General features: G+C 42.8%; 1 protein-coding gene across 1 annotated transcript; it reads right to left on the bottom strand.

The window, feature by feature from the left end:
- Window positions 1-1,586: 1,586 nt before the first annotated feature.
- On the bottom strand, window positions 1,587-11,652 carry LOC129826216 (refilin-A-like). Its single transcript, XM_055886677.1, has 4 exons — window positions 11,236-11,652; window positions 10,745-11,111; window positions 4,530-4,639; window positions 1,587-4,225 (listed from the first exon to the last, which is right to left on the bottom strand). The coding sequence occupies exons 2-4, from the start codon at window positions 10,955-10,957 to the stop codon at window positions 3,892-3,894; spliced, it is 657 nt and encodes a 218-aa protein (XP_055742652.1). The 5' UTR covers window positions 10,958-11,111; window positions 11,236-11,652; the 3' UTR covers window positions 1,587-3,891.
- Between the last annotated feature and the right edge of the window lie 5,676 nt (window positions 11,653-17,328).

Genomic DNA, 17,328 nt, shown 5'->3' with positions numbered 1-17,328 from the left:
ACAGTACGCAGAGCCAGCGCAGGATACCCTGGGCCGAAACGGCGCACCGGAGACCAAGCGCGCTGAGCTGCCACAATCCGCCCTGGCTGGATGCCTACTCTCGCAAGGCACTTGCGGGGGGCTGGCATATAGTGCTCTGGGCTATGAGCGCGCACTGGAGACACTTTGCGCTTTACCGCATAACACGGTGCCTGACCAGTACCACGCTGCTTCCGGTAAGCATGGGGAGTTGGCTCAGGTCTATCGCCTGACTCCGCCAACCTCCCCGTGTGCCCCCCCCCAAATTCTTTGGGGGCACTGCCTCTCGTGCCTGCTGCGCTGCCTTGCCTCATATCGCCGCCTCTCAGCTTTAGCTGCCTTCAGCTCCTTTTTCGGGCGGCAACATTCCCCAGCCTGTCTCCAGGGTCCCTTTTCCGTCCAATATCTCCTCCCATGTCCAGGAGTCCTGAACCCTCTGTTCCTCCATACCACGCTGCTTGGTCCGTTGGTGGTGGGTAGTTCTGTAACATTCGTCGTCGGAATGAGAAGGATCGGACTAAAGCGAAGCGTGGTAACTGAACACTGAGACAACACTTTAAACTGAACACTGAGACAAAATAACAAAATGGAACAACACGAAACAGTTCTGTCTGGTGCAGACACAAAACAGAAAACAACTACCCACAAAACACAAGTGGGAAAAAGCTGCCTAAGTATGGTTCTCAATCAGAGACAATGATAGACAGCTGCCTCTGATTGAGAACCACACCCGGCCAAACACAAAGAAATACAAAACATAGAAAATGAACATAGAATGCCCACCCAAATCACACCCTGACCAAACCAAAATAGAGACATAAAAAGCTCTCTACGGTCAGGGCGTGACAATGGGGCTCTGAGGTACACACCCAACCCCTTCTACGTGCCCTATGCCAAAGGAGAGAGGAGATCTGCTGTAATTTTAGTATCACTTGGATATTTAGGATATTAATAGGATGGATTAATGGGACGGAATAATGCTTGAGTACTTGTTTAGAGTAAAATAAATTATGTAAAAATCACCAAGAATTCAGCTAAAATGTGTTTAATTCAGGAAATCTGTTCAAGTATTCCCATGAATAAAAAACTAGACGTGATCGTGTCTCAATATAATCTAGGTATGAAATTATTATTATCTTATACAATTTCTTTGTTAATTATGTTCCAGCCCCCCGCCATCCACTCACAAAAATCGTCCCGCAGTTGAATCTAGTTGCCTAACCCTGCCTTAAAGCATGAGGCAGGGCATAACCTTCAACAGTTAAGAAGTTGCGCCACATTTAATGTGTGACCTTTTCCCTGGTGCGTTATGTCTGTGGAACTTTCTTTTCCCTGTACTGCTGCTGGAGAAATGATATTCCTTTCCTTTGTGGTGAAGATCTTAATTATAAGGCTGTATGCATTGTTTGTTCCTGGCCCTCTCTTTAACTTCGGACATGCCGTGGGAATTCTGTTGTGAATTGAAGTTAGGTTGTCTACACTGCAGCTTTGTTCCAGGCTTTTAGGCTCTTTCAATATACTGAAAAGGAAATGCTGAAAATACACGTGACCATAGTGCAGTTTGGGTTTTGGTATTTTGTCTTTTATTCAATTAAAAGATTTTTATTTAATTAAATAATTTTTTATTTTCCCAAACAAAAAACATGATTGACACAGGAAGTATACAAAAATATAAAGAGAATTATGAATTGCCTCGATGCCACATATACAACAGGAAAGTATTTTACAAGAACAAAATCAACCGTAAGGAAACACTAATATCAATAATTAGAAAGTATCTTAAACAAAACATCCAAATGCTTTGAAACCCTTAGACTTTCATCACCTCAAACGTATAACTCCTGACTTCTCACACACCTCCTGCACATCACAGAAATACACAGCATCTTTCCACTGAACGGCCTCTTTCTGTACCAGCCACTGTAATACCTATGGTTCAAACCATCAGTATTATAAAGTTGCTGTTGCACTTGTAACAGTAGACCTCAATATTCAGAACATCTTGACCCTTAAGAAAGCCTCCAATACAGAGCCTCTTCACTTTCTCTCACTTTCTTCTGTCCATATTCTTTAGTGTATAAAACACCCCTTCCTTTGTCAATTTTCAACACCTACATTTTTTTCATTACAAAAGTAGCTCAGGATGTAAATTAAAAGTAGAAAATGCAAATGTTCTATGAAATAAAGTAGAGAGAGAAACAAAATGGAGGTAAGAGATCTGAATTCATAATACAGGGTTCAATATTTACCAGGTTCGATAATCCATATATATAAAACAGACAAAAAAACGTGAGCGAGATCAGGCAATTCTTAATACAAATAAGAATTGATATTATTTTCCTACAATACCCGACAGCTGTGAATAAATCTAAGCCACCCATTTCACTATCCTGTATATAACAACAGTGTGCTGGAGAGAGTAACATGTTTGGATTTTTATGGTCGTGTGTTTACAAGTCTGCCAAACAACCTGGATATCAGAGGCTAGAGCTGGCCATGTCTTAAAATAGAAATGTTCCTCAGGTTTTCCCAGGTTAGCTCTGCTCTCCCTCCTCCTCTCTGGATCCAACTTTGGCATTTCCAACTGGCAGGTTGACTTGTAGTTATGGCAGCGACCACAAGCATCTCCTTCACCAGAGGCAATCTATAACAGAAACCTTGACTCTCTGCCTGCTGTTGAAGGTGCCTCAGACTCAATTTCTGATTTGTTGTAGAAAATGGCATGGATAATGTGATGTTTTCATTTAAAGCTAGAATCCTTAGTTGCTACATCCATTTTTAGACTTTGAAAATAATGATATATACACCCATTGATTCTTGAAGAATATAACTTAGAAATGCCTCATGAACTTAGTTCAACTGTCATACCCCATCAGAACTCTAAATACCAGCTTGTTTTACTCCAATGTTTGTAAACAATGTAAACGTAAACACTGTAAAGCCTCAAAACATGGTTTAAACTAGCCAGTCTTTGCATCCATAGCTCTGTCTATGAATTTGTGGTTACATTTCTCCAGGCCCATCCCTCAGCTTTTTTACCAAAACAGTGACCACTTTGTTATTGTTTCAATTAAGGATTCTAGCTTTAAAATGCCTCAGTGTCTATCAGACTAAAAAGGCACATTCTAGAGTTTGAGGTCACTAATGTCTATTGTCATGAAGATGTGGTTTGGTGTCTGTCAAAGCAAGACAGCAAAGCCGCAGAATGAGTTTGACGTCACTGGGCATCTTTTGAGATACGACAATGATGTGCTCGTGACACCCTCAAGACAGTTGTTGGGATGAGAACGATGAAGTGTTGTAGATCTAATGCAGGAGTCGTGTTTGAGAGTCTGATGAGGATGTGACAAAGACATTACTTACTACGAGGGTGAAATCTTCTTTGTAACAAAATCTTTGGTCCAATCTTTTGGTTTCCCCCTCTTTTCAGAATACCCACAACTTACACAATGTTAAAATAAGTGCAATCAAGCTATTAGACTGCTTTGCATGCATCTGTGTGGATTCACATGTTAGCTTTTGAGCATGAATATGTCCATTTCTATAACGAATCTTTACAGTCAAATAAGGTGTGTAACATCAACCCCCAGAGTCATGCTCAACTATCAGAGGTGTTCCTGGAAAGAAAAGGCTGCAGACTGACAGTGCTCTGCCCCACAAGACTAATGAACATGAAGGGCAACTCATTAAAGGCCTTTGTGATTCGATGTACTCCCCTACAATATTCCTTATACAGTATGCAATATTACCACCCTCTGTGTGTCAGTCTATTTCAGTCTATCAGTCTTCCTGTGTGTCCAACTGTCTGTCAGCCTCTGTGTATCCAGTCCACAGCAGTAGGAATAGCCAGGCAGGTCAGGTCTGAGATCAGGTTTAGAGGTCCTCAGCGTAGATGATGCAGGGGCTGCTGTCCTCACTGGACTTCAGCTGGACGGTGGAGACAAACCACCGCTGGGAACCCGTCGCGTTGTAGTTGAGCGTGGTGCGGTAAGTGTTCTTGGCATGTTTGGGGTACACAATGGTGGTGCTTTGATAGTGCAGGGGCCTCTGACGTGGCTCTAGGTACACCTGGGACTTGTAGCGCCGCCAGGTGCAGTTCTGCACGGCCACCACCATCTCGCTGTAGGAAGTCACCGTGGGAACGGGAGCGCAGTACACCTGGTCCCGGTAGTGCCTGTCTGAGTCGTACTTCACTTCAGAGTTACACCTGGAGAGTATAACCAAAAACATGGGATTAAGTGTTGAAGTACCAAAGTACTTTGAAGAGTAATACATTAAGTAATAGATTAGGCAGGAAATAGTATAATAGCTGATCACTAGATGGCGCTGTTAAGAGGTGACTACTGAGTAGGGTAGAGAAAAGCTGCCTTCAAAAAGCCTGCTGCCTTCAAAAAGCCTGCTGCATCAACCTGTACATTAAAAAGGCAAACTACATAAGTCCATTAAAACTACAGTAAATGCTTGTTTAATACCAAGTCATTATTTGTGTGGTTTGGTGAAGGGTCACTCACTTGATCTTTGTTTCAGGTTTGGGGTTGACCTCGATGCTCTCACCAAAGAACACAGGGTACATGCGTGTCCTCGGGTCCGTCCCCGTTGAGTTCAGGAGAAGGTACGGCAGCTAGGGGAAGATTTAGGTATGAGGTTAGGTAGGCCATTTTTATAAATCCCTCACATTACCCCCTGATAATGTGTAAAAATGAACCATGACATCCAGTGAAGGAAATGTCTTTGACATGTTGAAGAGGGAAGTAAGTTGGCAGAATCCATTCTTCAGGCAAGAGTGGGCGTCAACACAGACTGTCCTGGGAGATCCCACTACTGATACACTACTAGTGCTCTCTACCTAATATAGAAAACAGTTTATTTAGCTGGCAAAGATGCAGGCTCTCAATACACCTAGAACAGGACCTCCCACATGAGGAGTTATGTGCAATCTCCCCCAGCATTCACACAACACAGCGACAATAGATGAGCAAAGCCTGGCTGGAAAGAGTAGGTGGTGTCTACACAACAAGTAGCAAAAATAATTCAGATAATTACATAGAGGGACAAGGCAATATGAAGTGTTACAGTCGCTGTAAATATTTTTTTCACTGAGCCCCCACAGCAGCCTAGTGGTATGCTTCAGAAAGGACTAACAAAGCCAGTCAGCTAGGCAGCCAGCCGGCCTGTCTGCATGTTGTGTAACTGAGTGGGTTAGCTGAGAGCGTCACACCGCCTCTGTGTCTCCTGGACCTGGGCACGGTCACTGCTCAAGCCATCAGAACCGCTCTGCTCCCCTTCACTAAGTCACCCAACAGAGAGCCTCCAGTCTATCCAACATGGTGGTCCAAGACAGGAGAGGCTACTGTCTGTCTGCACTATACAACAACCCCTGTCCCAGAGGTCACATACATGGATTTGAAGTTCATTTGATTTCAATTGACTCTAAATGGATGGAGTCTTGTAGTCAGTGTTGTCAACCTTAGGGCACTGTATGCATCTCAAAGTTTGTCTCACATACAGTACAGCAGAACACAGTATAGGATATGACAACCTGGTTAGACTATGTAATCAGAGGGTCAAATACCTCTGCTCCAGGCTAGGATCACTTGTTACACCTATCATACTGACTCAGAGAGACCCTACGAGAAGGCCTCTGCATAGGGACTCTGCTGTCCTGACCCACCATCTGCCTAGAGACCAATAAAGTCGGAAGCACAAAGCCATACACTGTAGCTACCGCTTCTGGAATCAGTTAGCAAATTCTAAATCCTTTGCCAACTATGTACAGTGCTGCTGTCTGAGCCCAGAGGCAAGCATGACATCCAGTCAACATGCCATTCAGACAATACACGTTTCGTTGAGATTTTAAGATGTCAAACTGATGCTTTTAAGTGTAATTATGGTACCTCTCCAAACACAAACTTCCTGAATTCTCTTTCTCGTTACAAAAGTTCAGATCGAGCAAAGTTGTTACGTTAAAGTTCGGAAGCACGTCTCTCCAACCTCACCTCTCCCTAACAGCTCGGAACAAGCCGAAGGCACAGCAGAGGTGCTGCCAAAATCACTGTGCAGCACACAGCTCAGGTCTTACCCAAACCTCCAAATCAGCACCCGACAAAACCTCACTCAGGGCTGTACTGTACCCCCACTTAACCTCTGCTGTAACCAATAACCATGCTACCCTCATTGCTGTTAATCCCTGTAAATTGATTCATTTCCACTGTGTGCTGCTGGCACAGTGTGGCATCATCAAATTAAAAGAGTGTGATTGGCTTGTCTTTTGTTCTCTGGCTGGAGCAGTATCCTGGCTGTTTATCCAGGGGAATGCATTTTGTTGGCCGCCTTTGAAAGTATAAACATACTTGTGAATGTAGGTGGGCTCCAGGCTAGGGGCCCCTCCATCTACTGTACCCAGGCAGCAACAGAACACATACGGAACTCATTCCCCGGAAGCACAACTCTACCCACCCAGTCAATGTGGTGTGCAGCCAAGCACAGGCTACATACAGTACAATACACACTCAAAGTGCAACTCACACACAATCGAGGTAGATCACGAGAACCTGGAGTCAGGAAAAACTCTGCCCATCATCATCATCACACAGTAAACTGCTGACTGAGTAGAGAGAGTAGAGGTCGTCAAGCTCCAGCATCACTATGAATATCAACTCTAAAGCTGGAATTAGAACGTAATGACACACGACACGGGTCTCCTTTCTGTCCTACACTCTAATCCAGCGATAGTTATAGCCCTGACTTAGCTCCTAGACTGGGCTGGAACTAATCTACACCCCCCCCCCCCCAAAAAAAAACATGTTAGCTCAGGTACCAAAGTGGTTATACAGAGACAGGGAGATGGAAAGTAATCATATTGAGCTATAACCGTCTAATAACCAGAATGTAATGTAGGGGTTTTACTGTGAAATAGAGTAATGTCTACACAAGGGGATCCAGTTGTCAGCACTGAGCTACAGTAATCATTCCCTCTGTTGAAAACCTGCTAAATGTCAAGTTCAGTGTCTAGTAGTAACCACAAAATAACTACATTTCAACGCTGTTTATGCATCCATAGTATATGCTTAGCAACAAACACAGTGTGTGTGTGTGTTAGGGTTGTCACGATACCACTATTGTGATACTTAGAGGTATCGTGACAAGGAAACTAAACATGAAGTGGACTAAACTTGGAAACAAGCAGCCTTACACTGTCACCCAGAATCACATGTTTATTGTCCAAGATATAGCACACAACATTTTAAATACAGCAGGTACAAAGAGTTTAGTCTGCTTTGTGTTTTCCATTTTGCCATGGAAAATCAGGTATAGCAGTATCGCGATACTGGTATCATGACAACCCTAGTGTGTGTGTGTGTGCATTCATCTGTGTTTAAATTAAAATACAGAGGTCATGAAACACTTATGCAACAGCCTGTAACTGCTCTTGCAAGCATGTGTGCCTCAAAATAGAACTTTGGGATTGTTCTTAGGTCGCATACAAAACCACCACAAGATTAGAACTTCGGAAAAACTCTTTATGCAAGTGCATGAATGTCTACCACTGCCAAGCATGCATGTACTGTATATAAATGCAAAAAGCTCAAACTCACATAAAAATGCTTTGAAAGCCTTTACTAATGGAATGGGTTGATTTTTTCCCCATACATACACACACAATCCCATGAAAGGTATTGGAACCAAAAGCAGATTCAGCCCCTATCAAAGCTGCTTTTATGAGGAGAAACCACAAAGCAGGGGAGCTCCACCAATCCCCACATCCAGGGGATTAGAACCATATCTCCTTTCAGGCCTCAACAAACCAGTGTCACGCAACTCCAGTCTACTGTATTGTACTACATGTGGCGTAGGCTGCTGGCTAAAAGCACATCAAAATGCCATCTAGACCTGTATGAACATGTTCCTTTGACAGTTAAATTAGGAGTTAATAGAATCGACCTTTGTTCCTCAATGGGATTACTACATTTCACTTAAATCATAGCAAAAGATTGATACAACAAAAGTTATTCTTCTGAACCAACATTACACAAATTGCATTTCTTGATCAAATACACTGAACAAAAATATAAAACGCAACATGTAAAGTGTTTCATGAGCTGAAATAAAATATCCCAGAAATGTTCCATATGCACAAAAAGCTTCTCAAATGTTGTGCACAAATTGGTTTACATCCCTGTTTGTGAGTACTTCTCCTTTACCAAGATAATCCATCCACCTGACAGGTGTGGCATATCAAGAAGCTGATTAAACAGCATGATCATTACACAGGTGCACCTTGCACTGGGAACAATAAAAGGCCTCTCTAAAATGTGCAGTTTTGTCACAGATGTCTGAAGTATTGAGGGAGTGTGCAATTGGCATGCTGAGTGCAGGAATGTCCACCAGAACTGTTGCCAGAGAATTGAATGTTAACTTCTCCACCATAAGCCGCCTCCAACGTCGTTTTAGATAGTTTAACAGTACGTCCAACTGGCCTCACAACCGCAGACCACGTGTAACCATGCCAACAAAGGACGAACACATCCTACTTATTCACCTGTGGGATCGTCTGAGACCAGCCACCCAGACAGCTGATGAAACTGTGGGTTTGCACAACCAAAGAATTTCTGCACAAATTGTCAGAAACTGTCTCAGGGAAACTCATCTGCGTGCTCGTCGTCCTCACCAGGGTCTTGACCTGACTGCAGTTCAGCGGCATAACCGACTTCAGTGGGCAAATACTTACCTTTGATGGCCACTGGCACGTTGGAGAGGTGTGCTCTTCATAGATGAATTCTGGCTTCAACTGTACCAAGCAGATGGCAGATAGTGTGTATGGCGTTGTGTGGGCGAGCGGTTTGCTCATGTCATCGTCGTGAACAGAGTGCCCCATGGTGGCGGTGGGGTTATGGTATGTGCAGGCATTAGCTACAGACAATGAACACAATTGCATTTTATCAATGGCAATTTGAATGCAGAGAGAGATACCGTGATGAGATCCTGAGGCCCACTGTCTTGCCAATCATTCGCCGCCATCACCTCATGTTTCAGCATGATAATGCATGGCCCCATGTTGTAAGGATCTGTACACAATTCCTGGAAGCTGAAAATGTCCCAGTTCTTCCATGGCCTGCATACTCACCAGACATGTCACCCATTGAGCATGTTTGGGATGCTCTGGATCTATGTGTACAACAGCCTGTTCCAGTTCCAGCCAATATCCAGCAACTTAGCACAGCCATGGAAGAGGAGTGGGACAACATTCCACAGGCCACAATCAACAGCATGATAAAGTCTATATGAAGGAGATGTGTCACGCTGCATGAGGAAAATTGTGGTCACACCAGATACTGACTGGTTTTCTGATTGACGCTCCTACTTTTTTTTAAGGTATCTGTGACCAACAGATACATTTCTGTATTCCCAGTCATGTGAAATCCATAGATTAGGGCCTAATGAATTTATTTAAATTGACTGATTTCCTTCTATTAACTGTAACTCAATCTTTGAAATTGTTGCATTTACATTTTTGTTCAGTATAATAACAAATAATTTGTGTGCCCTTTTCCAAGTGTGAGGCACTAGACACACTAGAGCTATTTATTGGGGATTTCATGCCAAAGCATATGCCTATATGGGCTGTCTAGTTTCCAAGCTGGCATTGGCTGCTGTGAGAAAGTACAGCCAGGTTATAAGGTATTTATACTGTTTGAGTAGAAGCAGTGTGGTCGACTAGAGGTGGTTGACCTGAGAGTTGTCAGTAACGGCGACCACAACAGACACAAGGAGCTAATCACAATCACACCATTTTGTCCCCTCTCCCATTGCTACCACCACACACACTCACACATTGACCTAGAGTTTTTTTCATGTTCTTTACATTTACATTCTCATCTTTTATTATTTCTTATTGTTGTTGCATTGTAGAGAAGGAACCTGCAAGTAAGCCTTTAGTTGGACGGTGTATACCATGCATACAACTAATACAACTTGAAACTTCTGTTTGTTTCTATGGGTTACGTCAACTGTGGGCTGCCATTGACTTGCAAAGTATTCCATCATGAATGGGACAGACAGAGGGATGTTTGACATCCTCTGTGACTCTTGTAACATTCCTCCTTGACTCTAGATTGTTAAATATTCACTCAAGAGACAAGAAAATATCAATACAATTGATATTTCTGAGATATTTCTATTTTTCTTGGAAAGTACACTGGTTGATGCTTATCCCTTTTATGAAACATTAACAGGATGTTTTGAACACTGCTTCTCTTTTCTTCAGTGGAAAGTTAATTATTACAGATGATAAAATCCCTGCAAACAATGGAATCCATTTTCACAGATGAAACACATTACTACAGAGAAACCTAGTTCATTTCTGGTTATTTTTCACCCAGTCCTTTAAAGAAAATGCAAAACACATTTGTTTCCTACATGTGTGATCTGAGGGAAGGCCTATCAATATCCATTATCTTTAACATCCATTATCTTGTTTATAATTGATTCAGGAATCCAAGGAATATTCCAGTGAAGACATGTCAATCCATTTAAACTATTTGATTTCTAAAGATATTACAGCAACTGACGGTTACAGCAACTGACACATGGTTTAACAATAGTCATCAGAGGCTAGATAGGTGTATTTCTCTCTTGTCTTGATCATACAAATTCAGGGGTTTTATCTGCTTTTTATGGTGAATTGTGCACAAGGCGCAGAGCCAACGACTTATCAACTGTTGCTTACCAGTTTGCCTTTGCTCTCCTTTTTATAGTATCCATGGTTCTCGACTGGCGTTGAACAACTCCCGGAGCGCGACTCGAGCAGACCTGGAGACAGCGAATAGAAGGGCGGACTTGGACTCGGAGGGAGTCCCGAATCCGGACTGTCAAGCAGTCCCTCCCGATTCTTTCCTTTCAGACTATCATCCATAGCTTGTAAATGTAGGTGTCCCACCATTTCTGGGAGAGCTCAAAACAAAAACCAGGCGAAAGCACTCAATGCGATTATGAGTCAACCAATTTTCTAAAAAGACTGCAACCGAAAATGCGCACAAATCCCTTCATTCGGAAACGGGGAATCCCTGGTAAAAGTATTCGTTTAAAGCAGATTTCTGAAAAAGAACAAATTGCAAAATAATTTCTGAATATTGCCATTCCATTATAAAACCATAACTTTAATTTGCCACGTACTTATCTTGTCTTTTTGTGTCAGTATTTGGCCTATCATTCACAAACCTTTGATTTGTTATCCTCAGGTAACGGATTTCTCCACCAGGCCGTCGGTAAACAGTATTTTCGTCAAAACAAATACACTCAAATAATTTTAACAAGCGATAAACTAAAATGTAAACTCCAAAAACTCCTTCACAACTAACCAGCAATTCTATAGTGTCGCTCTATAGTCCGTAATCGACCCAAAGAGAAATGGAATTCATTTTTTTTTAAATCGCTCACTGTAACGCGGCAGTCTATCTGGTAGTAATCTGTCCGTTTAGAGCTTTGCTCTGCGCTGAACTGAATAGCCGGATCTCGGAGAGGTCCCTCTTAATGAGCCTGACAGCATTTTTGCACCTGGAGCAAATCCAGCCCTGATGATCTGGATCAGTTCCAGACACCGCCGACAGGGCGAGCACGTCCTCAATGCTCCTCCTAGGCTGGTTGGTGCTGTCTGACTGATACTGACTACACTATTATAGCATACTGTATTATAATACTGTCATAATCTAGTAACTCAGGGAAAGTGGGATTGTTGTGAGGGTAGCTATACAATAAAGAGAGCATGTCGTGAATAGCATATGGGCTACAATAAGCAGTGCAATTTACTACAAAAAATAATTGATCATATGTGTTAATTTCATGCCTTTAAAATGTATAATGCACTATCACTCTAAACTCTTGTGACCATATCATGTATGGATACATTGAGTTGTTTGTTTGGCTGTTGTTGTTATATTATACCTTTCTGTGCATTGTTTCTGTTCTCTATTACCATGGAACAAATATCCAGAATGCCATTAAACTCTGGCAAGTCCTCTAGAGTGACATTAAAGGAGGTGAATGTGTATCAATTCAATGGAAATACCTGTCCACTCTTCTTACAGGATAGAAGCAGCACGACAAGATTGGACTCTGTAACCCTATAGACTGGTGAAGGAGGAGATGAAGACACAACGCGGAGGTATTTAGTGGAGGAATTACTGTATTTGTATGATGACATGACCAAAATCAATGTCCCAACAGTAATGCTCCTTTGGAAACATGCATTTGGGCATCTTATGCACCTGATAGTTTGCATGACCTATTTTCTCTTCAAATTGTATGTGTGCATGCGTGTGTGTGTGCATTTGTGTGTGTATACTGTATAAATGTCTTGCCCAGTATATTTCAGGACTGGGTGGGGACAGGGTGGGAACGCTGTATGTCTCCCAGTAACTATATGAGTATGGAGCTACCGAGGAGCTGAGAGCTCTAACCGTCAGGATAGTCTTCACAGTCCAGCAGGATAAAGAATGGAACGCTTGTTGAAGGTTCCCCCCAGCATAAATGTCTGTGCCCCCATAGGCATACAGTTACTCTTACCAACATCAACCCTGCCAAAATGGAAATCAGACCATAAATACACAATTCAGAGCATCAGTGGAGTGAGTGTGTGTCTAGGGATGTTGATTGTGTCTTTGATGGCTCAGCAGCTCTCCATGGTGATTACAGCAGATTGCCAGGAACTCAAGCATGATGTGTTTTGGGGTCCTTATAAAACTATGATAAGTCTGTGTTTTGCTTTGTTGTCTAAGATCTATGATTTTAGATTAATGTTAAGCTTGCACACGTCAACTTGTTTCCTTATGGGTGTTTTTATTCTCCTAGTATTATTGTGAAGGCGTGGAGATGTGGCAGGAAGTGTAGCCTTTGCTGTGGGAGTAGTCAGGAGTTCACAGTGTCAGGTGTGTCTTTGTGGCAGCGTCATGTCATCATACAGGTATTCCATGTTCAAAAGAGCGCATCTCAGTGATCCCCATGCTTTTAAAAGATTACAAGAGATTTGACACAGATTAGCCATAATGCACCAAGACACAGCAGGCTTATAACTAGAAATAGATGGCAATTTCGGGCATTTGAAAAGGCCCCCTTAAAAAATGAAAAACAGTTGCACAAGACTGGGCACAAACTCATGATCCTCGGAGCCGGAGCACGCTGCTTAGACTACTGCGCCAACACAGTTCACCCATGCTCTAGCAAGCCGTGAGAATACTTGATGATAGTTGATGGAAACAGCGTGTTGTTTTTAAGCCTTTCCCAAACCATAGGCCTAACCTTAAAACTTCTTCAGGATCTGACCCTTTTTTTCCCAATTTTCGCCTAAAATTACATACCCAAATCTAACTGCCTTTAGCTCAGGACCTGAAGCGAGGATATGCATATTCTTGATATCATTTCAAAGGAAACACTTTGAAGTTTGAGGAAATGTGAAATTAATGTAGGCAAATATAACACATTAGATGTTGTAAAATATAATTTTTTTGTACCAACATCTTTGAAATGCAAGAGAAAGGCCATACTGTATTATTCCAGCCCAGGCACAATTTTGTTTTGGCCACTAGATGGCAGTAGTGTATGCACAAACTTTTAGACTGATCCAATGAACCATTGCATATATGTTCAAAATGTTGTATCAAGACTGCCCAAATGTGCCTAATTGGTTTATAAATACATTTTGAAGTTCATTATTGTGCACTCTTCTCAAAAAATAGTATGGTATTCTTTCATTGGAATAAATACTGTAAATTGGACAATGCAGTTAGATTAGCAAGAATTTAAGCTTTCTGCCCATTTCTACCATTCCAGTGTTTTTCTTGCTATATTGTATTTACTTCGCCACCATGGCCTTTTTTTTTGCCTTTACCTCCCTTATCTCACCTCATTTGCTCACATTGTATATAGACTTATTTTTCTACTGTATTATTGACTGTATGTTTGTTTTACTCCATGTGTAACTCTGTGTTGTTGTATGTGTCGAACTGCTTTGCTTTATCTTGGCCAGGTCGCAATTGTAAATGAGAACTTGTTCTCAACTTGCCTACCTGGTTAAATAAAGGTGAAAAAATAAAAAATAATCAGATACAGTATGTCTAAGTCCTGGGATTTCAATGGGTGACGTTTTTTGTTACTTACAACCTCGTGCTAATCACATCAGCCTACATTAGCTCAACTGTCCCGCGGTGGTTAATCACTCAGAATTATTAGCTAAACTTAACCATTTGAGCTGTTTCTGTTTTAACCCTGTAACCATGCAGAATTAATGAGTAAAAAAATAAACGTTCATCCATAATACGTCGAATTCCGAAGGGAAACTATGAGATCTTATTGCACACAGTATGAGCATGTTTTGTGGGCATCATACTTAGGTATGTATGCAGACGGTTATGTTTGGACAGAAGTACAGTATGCAATGTCTTCTGTACTGTATACCCCCCCCCCCCCCCCCCCCCCCGCAGCTGTGGTAGCAAAGCTTTAAAACTGAAAAAGTATAACTATTGGTATTTGGAGTAGCTCATTCCTTGGCCGCAGGCTGTGGATATGGGGGTAGTGTCTCTGACCAGATTGTGCAGGCTATGGGGGTGGTTTTGGTCTAGAATCAGGAGTAGGGTTTTTGATACAGGATAGGACCTTTGCTCTTTGGTTCCAAACCGGGGAACCGGGGGGTGAGATGGGGGGTAACCCTGGGGGGGCTTGACATTTGTCTCCGACAGGAGGAGGGAGCGTGGGGAGCGGGTGAAACCATGAAGCCATGAAACCATGAAGCCAGGCAGCCATGAAGCCAGGCAGCCATAAAACCATGAAGCCAGGCAGCCTGCTAGTGATTCATCCCTGTGTGCTCCATCATCCCTCCTCCTGCGCTCTCAGGGCAATCACTCACATCCTGCTCCCCACATCACAGCCACTGGCACACACACCACACACACACACACACACACTGCATCACTCTCACTGAAGACACTGTAGATGCGCACACACACACACACACACACACACACACACACACACACACACACACACACACACACACACACACACACACACACACACACACACACACACACACACACACACACACACACACACACACACACACACACACACACACACACAGCATCACTCTCACTAGCCCACTGTCTGTGCTCACAGCCCAGTGCCAAGCTAAGTGTGTGGAGGTGGAACTGGAACACAGTACAGTTGTGTGTGTGTGTGTGTGTGTGTGTGTGTGTGTGTGTGTGTGTGTGTGTGTGTGTGTGTGTGTGTGTGTGTGTGTGTGTGTGTGTGTGTGTGTGTGTGTGTGTGTGTGTGTGTGTGTGTGTGTGTGTGTGTGTGCATCTACAGTGTCTTCAGAAAGTATTCGTGCCCCTTGACTTATTCCAACAACATTTGGAATTCGGAATCCTGAATTCAAAATGGATTAAATAGATTATTTTCTCTCACCCATCTACACACAATACCCCATAATGATAGAGTGAAAACATGTTTTTAGAAATGTGTGTGTGTGTGTTTGTGTGTGAGAGAGACAAAATACCAGAGAAATAAAAATGATAATTGTAAGAAAAGCAAGTGAAGGCTTGAATTTGAGTGTTTGTGTATGTCTGTGTGCACACAGACATACACAAACACTCAAATGTGTGCGTGTGTGCGTGCGCATGTGCATGTGTGCGTGTGTGCGTGTGCATGTGCATGCACATGCACATGCATGTGCTGTCTGGAATAGCTGTCAATGTAAACAAACCACTGCGAGGCCATCCTGGCTCGTCGCCACTGGTTTCACTGTGGTTTCTACACACACAGCGTGTCTCGCTCTTCAGACTGTCCCGTTATGTATCCTGGGCATGTAGCATACAGGTGTTCAGTTTAGACTTTGCTTTTCGCACAATGTACACATAACAGTGTGAACCTCTGTTCTATTGGAGCCTGTGTGGTGTGGCTGCACACTACCACACAGTTTGAGCCACTTGTTGAAGTCTGAAACGGAGCGCTTGTTGTGAACACAGTAGATTGATGTACTAGGAGCAGTAGTCAGAGTGTAATCTAAAACTGACTCCATGATGGATGACACTGGCACTTTCTAAATATACCATCCGTTTCACAATGCACCTCCCTGCTCTGGATAGTGCATCTGGTTTTAATGTTTGGAGACCCCTGGGCAGAGCTGGAAGTTTCGGGCTTGGGATACTCTGTACTCTGCAGGTTGACTTTTATTGGGATGAGTCTTATCCTTGAGGCAGAACTGAGCCATTTCCGCTAGATGGGCCAGCTGCAAAGTCAAAACTGACTATATTGTAAAAATGGATGAACAAAAAAAAAGGTCCTATTTAAGGTTATAGGTTTAGCAGGTTTAGCAGTGTGGTTAAGGTTCGGGTTAGGTATAAAATCAGATGTTATGACTTTGTGGCTGTGCCAGCTAGTGATCACTCTGCAGAGCTGCCTCCAGATCAATATTCATGACAAAAAACGCTAACCTGACTTTCCTCTACTCCCCCTTCATCAGCAAAACACCCCCACCACTTCTCTCTGTAGAGAAGATCCAGCCCTGACCATACGCCTACCCCACAGAGCTGGCTTGTTGTTTGCAAGTATGCACTATCCTGTATCTGACTGTGTGGGAGTGTTTAAATGTTTAAGTGTTTACCTGTGTATGAACAGTAGAGTATCTGACAGTTATATGCATTCACTGAGAGTAGACAACCATGTATTTTAACTGACTTGTAAACATATCTATTCTATATGTCTGCGGAACAAAGCAAATTGATGGCAGCATATTTTTTTTGCGTGCTGTGTCCCATGCCCTGTTGCTTTTCCCCTTTATAGCATCAGAGCTGAGCTGAGCAGTGCCCTCAGGCCTCACAGCTGTTAGCGTTGCATGCAACGAGCTCGTCCACACTAATCTGTAATCAGTGATTCACCTGTTGACCGACCGCTTCCTGTGACATTATCATTTCCGGACCATTCTGTTTGAACAGAGAATAGGTCAATAAGGGAATGGCCTTTGTTTACTGTGTTACAGTTTTTATGTTCATTTATTTTATTTAACCTTTATTTAACTAGGCAAGTCAGTGAAGAACAAATTCTTATTTACAATGACGGCCTACCAAAAGGTAAAAGGCCTCCTGCGGGGACGACAAGACACCACAACACTACATAAAGAGAGACCTAAGACAACAACATAGCATGGCGTCAACACATGACAACACAGCATGGTAGCAACACAACATGACAACAACATGGCAGCAGCACAACATGGTAGCAGCACAAAACAGGGTATAAACATTATTGGGCACAGACAAC

This window comes from Salvelinus fontinalis, chromosome 28, assembly GCF_029448725.1.
Source record: "Salvelinus fontinalis isolate EN_2023a chromosome 28, ASM2944872v1, whole genome shotgun sequence".
In the NCBI taxonomy this organism is placed as follows: Eukaryota; Metazoa; Chordata; class Actinopteri; order Salmoniformes; family Salmonidae; genus Salvelinus; species Salvelinus fontinalis.
This window is presented reverse-complemented; position numbering and strand designations above follow the sequence as displayed.

Bases quoted from the DNA above. Each gene is read 5' to 3' on its own strand.
- LOC129826216 (XM_055886677.1), bottom strand. From the start codon at position 10,957: ATGGTGGGACACCTACATTTACAAGCTATGGATGATAGTCTGAAAGGA. The intron at 4,640-10,744 runs GTAAGCAACAGT...ATCTTCCCCTAG, and splicing joins AGGAGAGCAAAGGCAAACTG to CTGCCGTACCTTCTCCTGAA. The intron at 4,226-4,529 runs GTGAGTGACCCT...TATACTCTCCAG, and splicing joins AAACCTGAAACAAAGATCAA to GTGTAACTCTGAAGTGAAGT.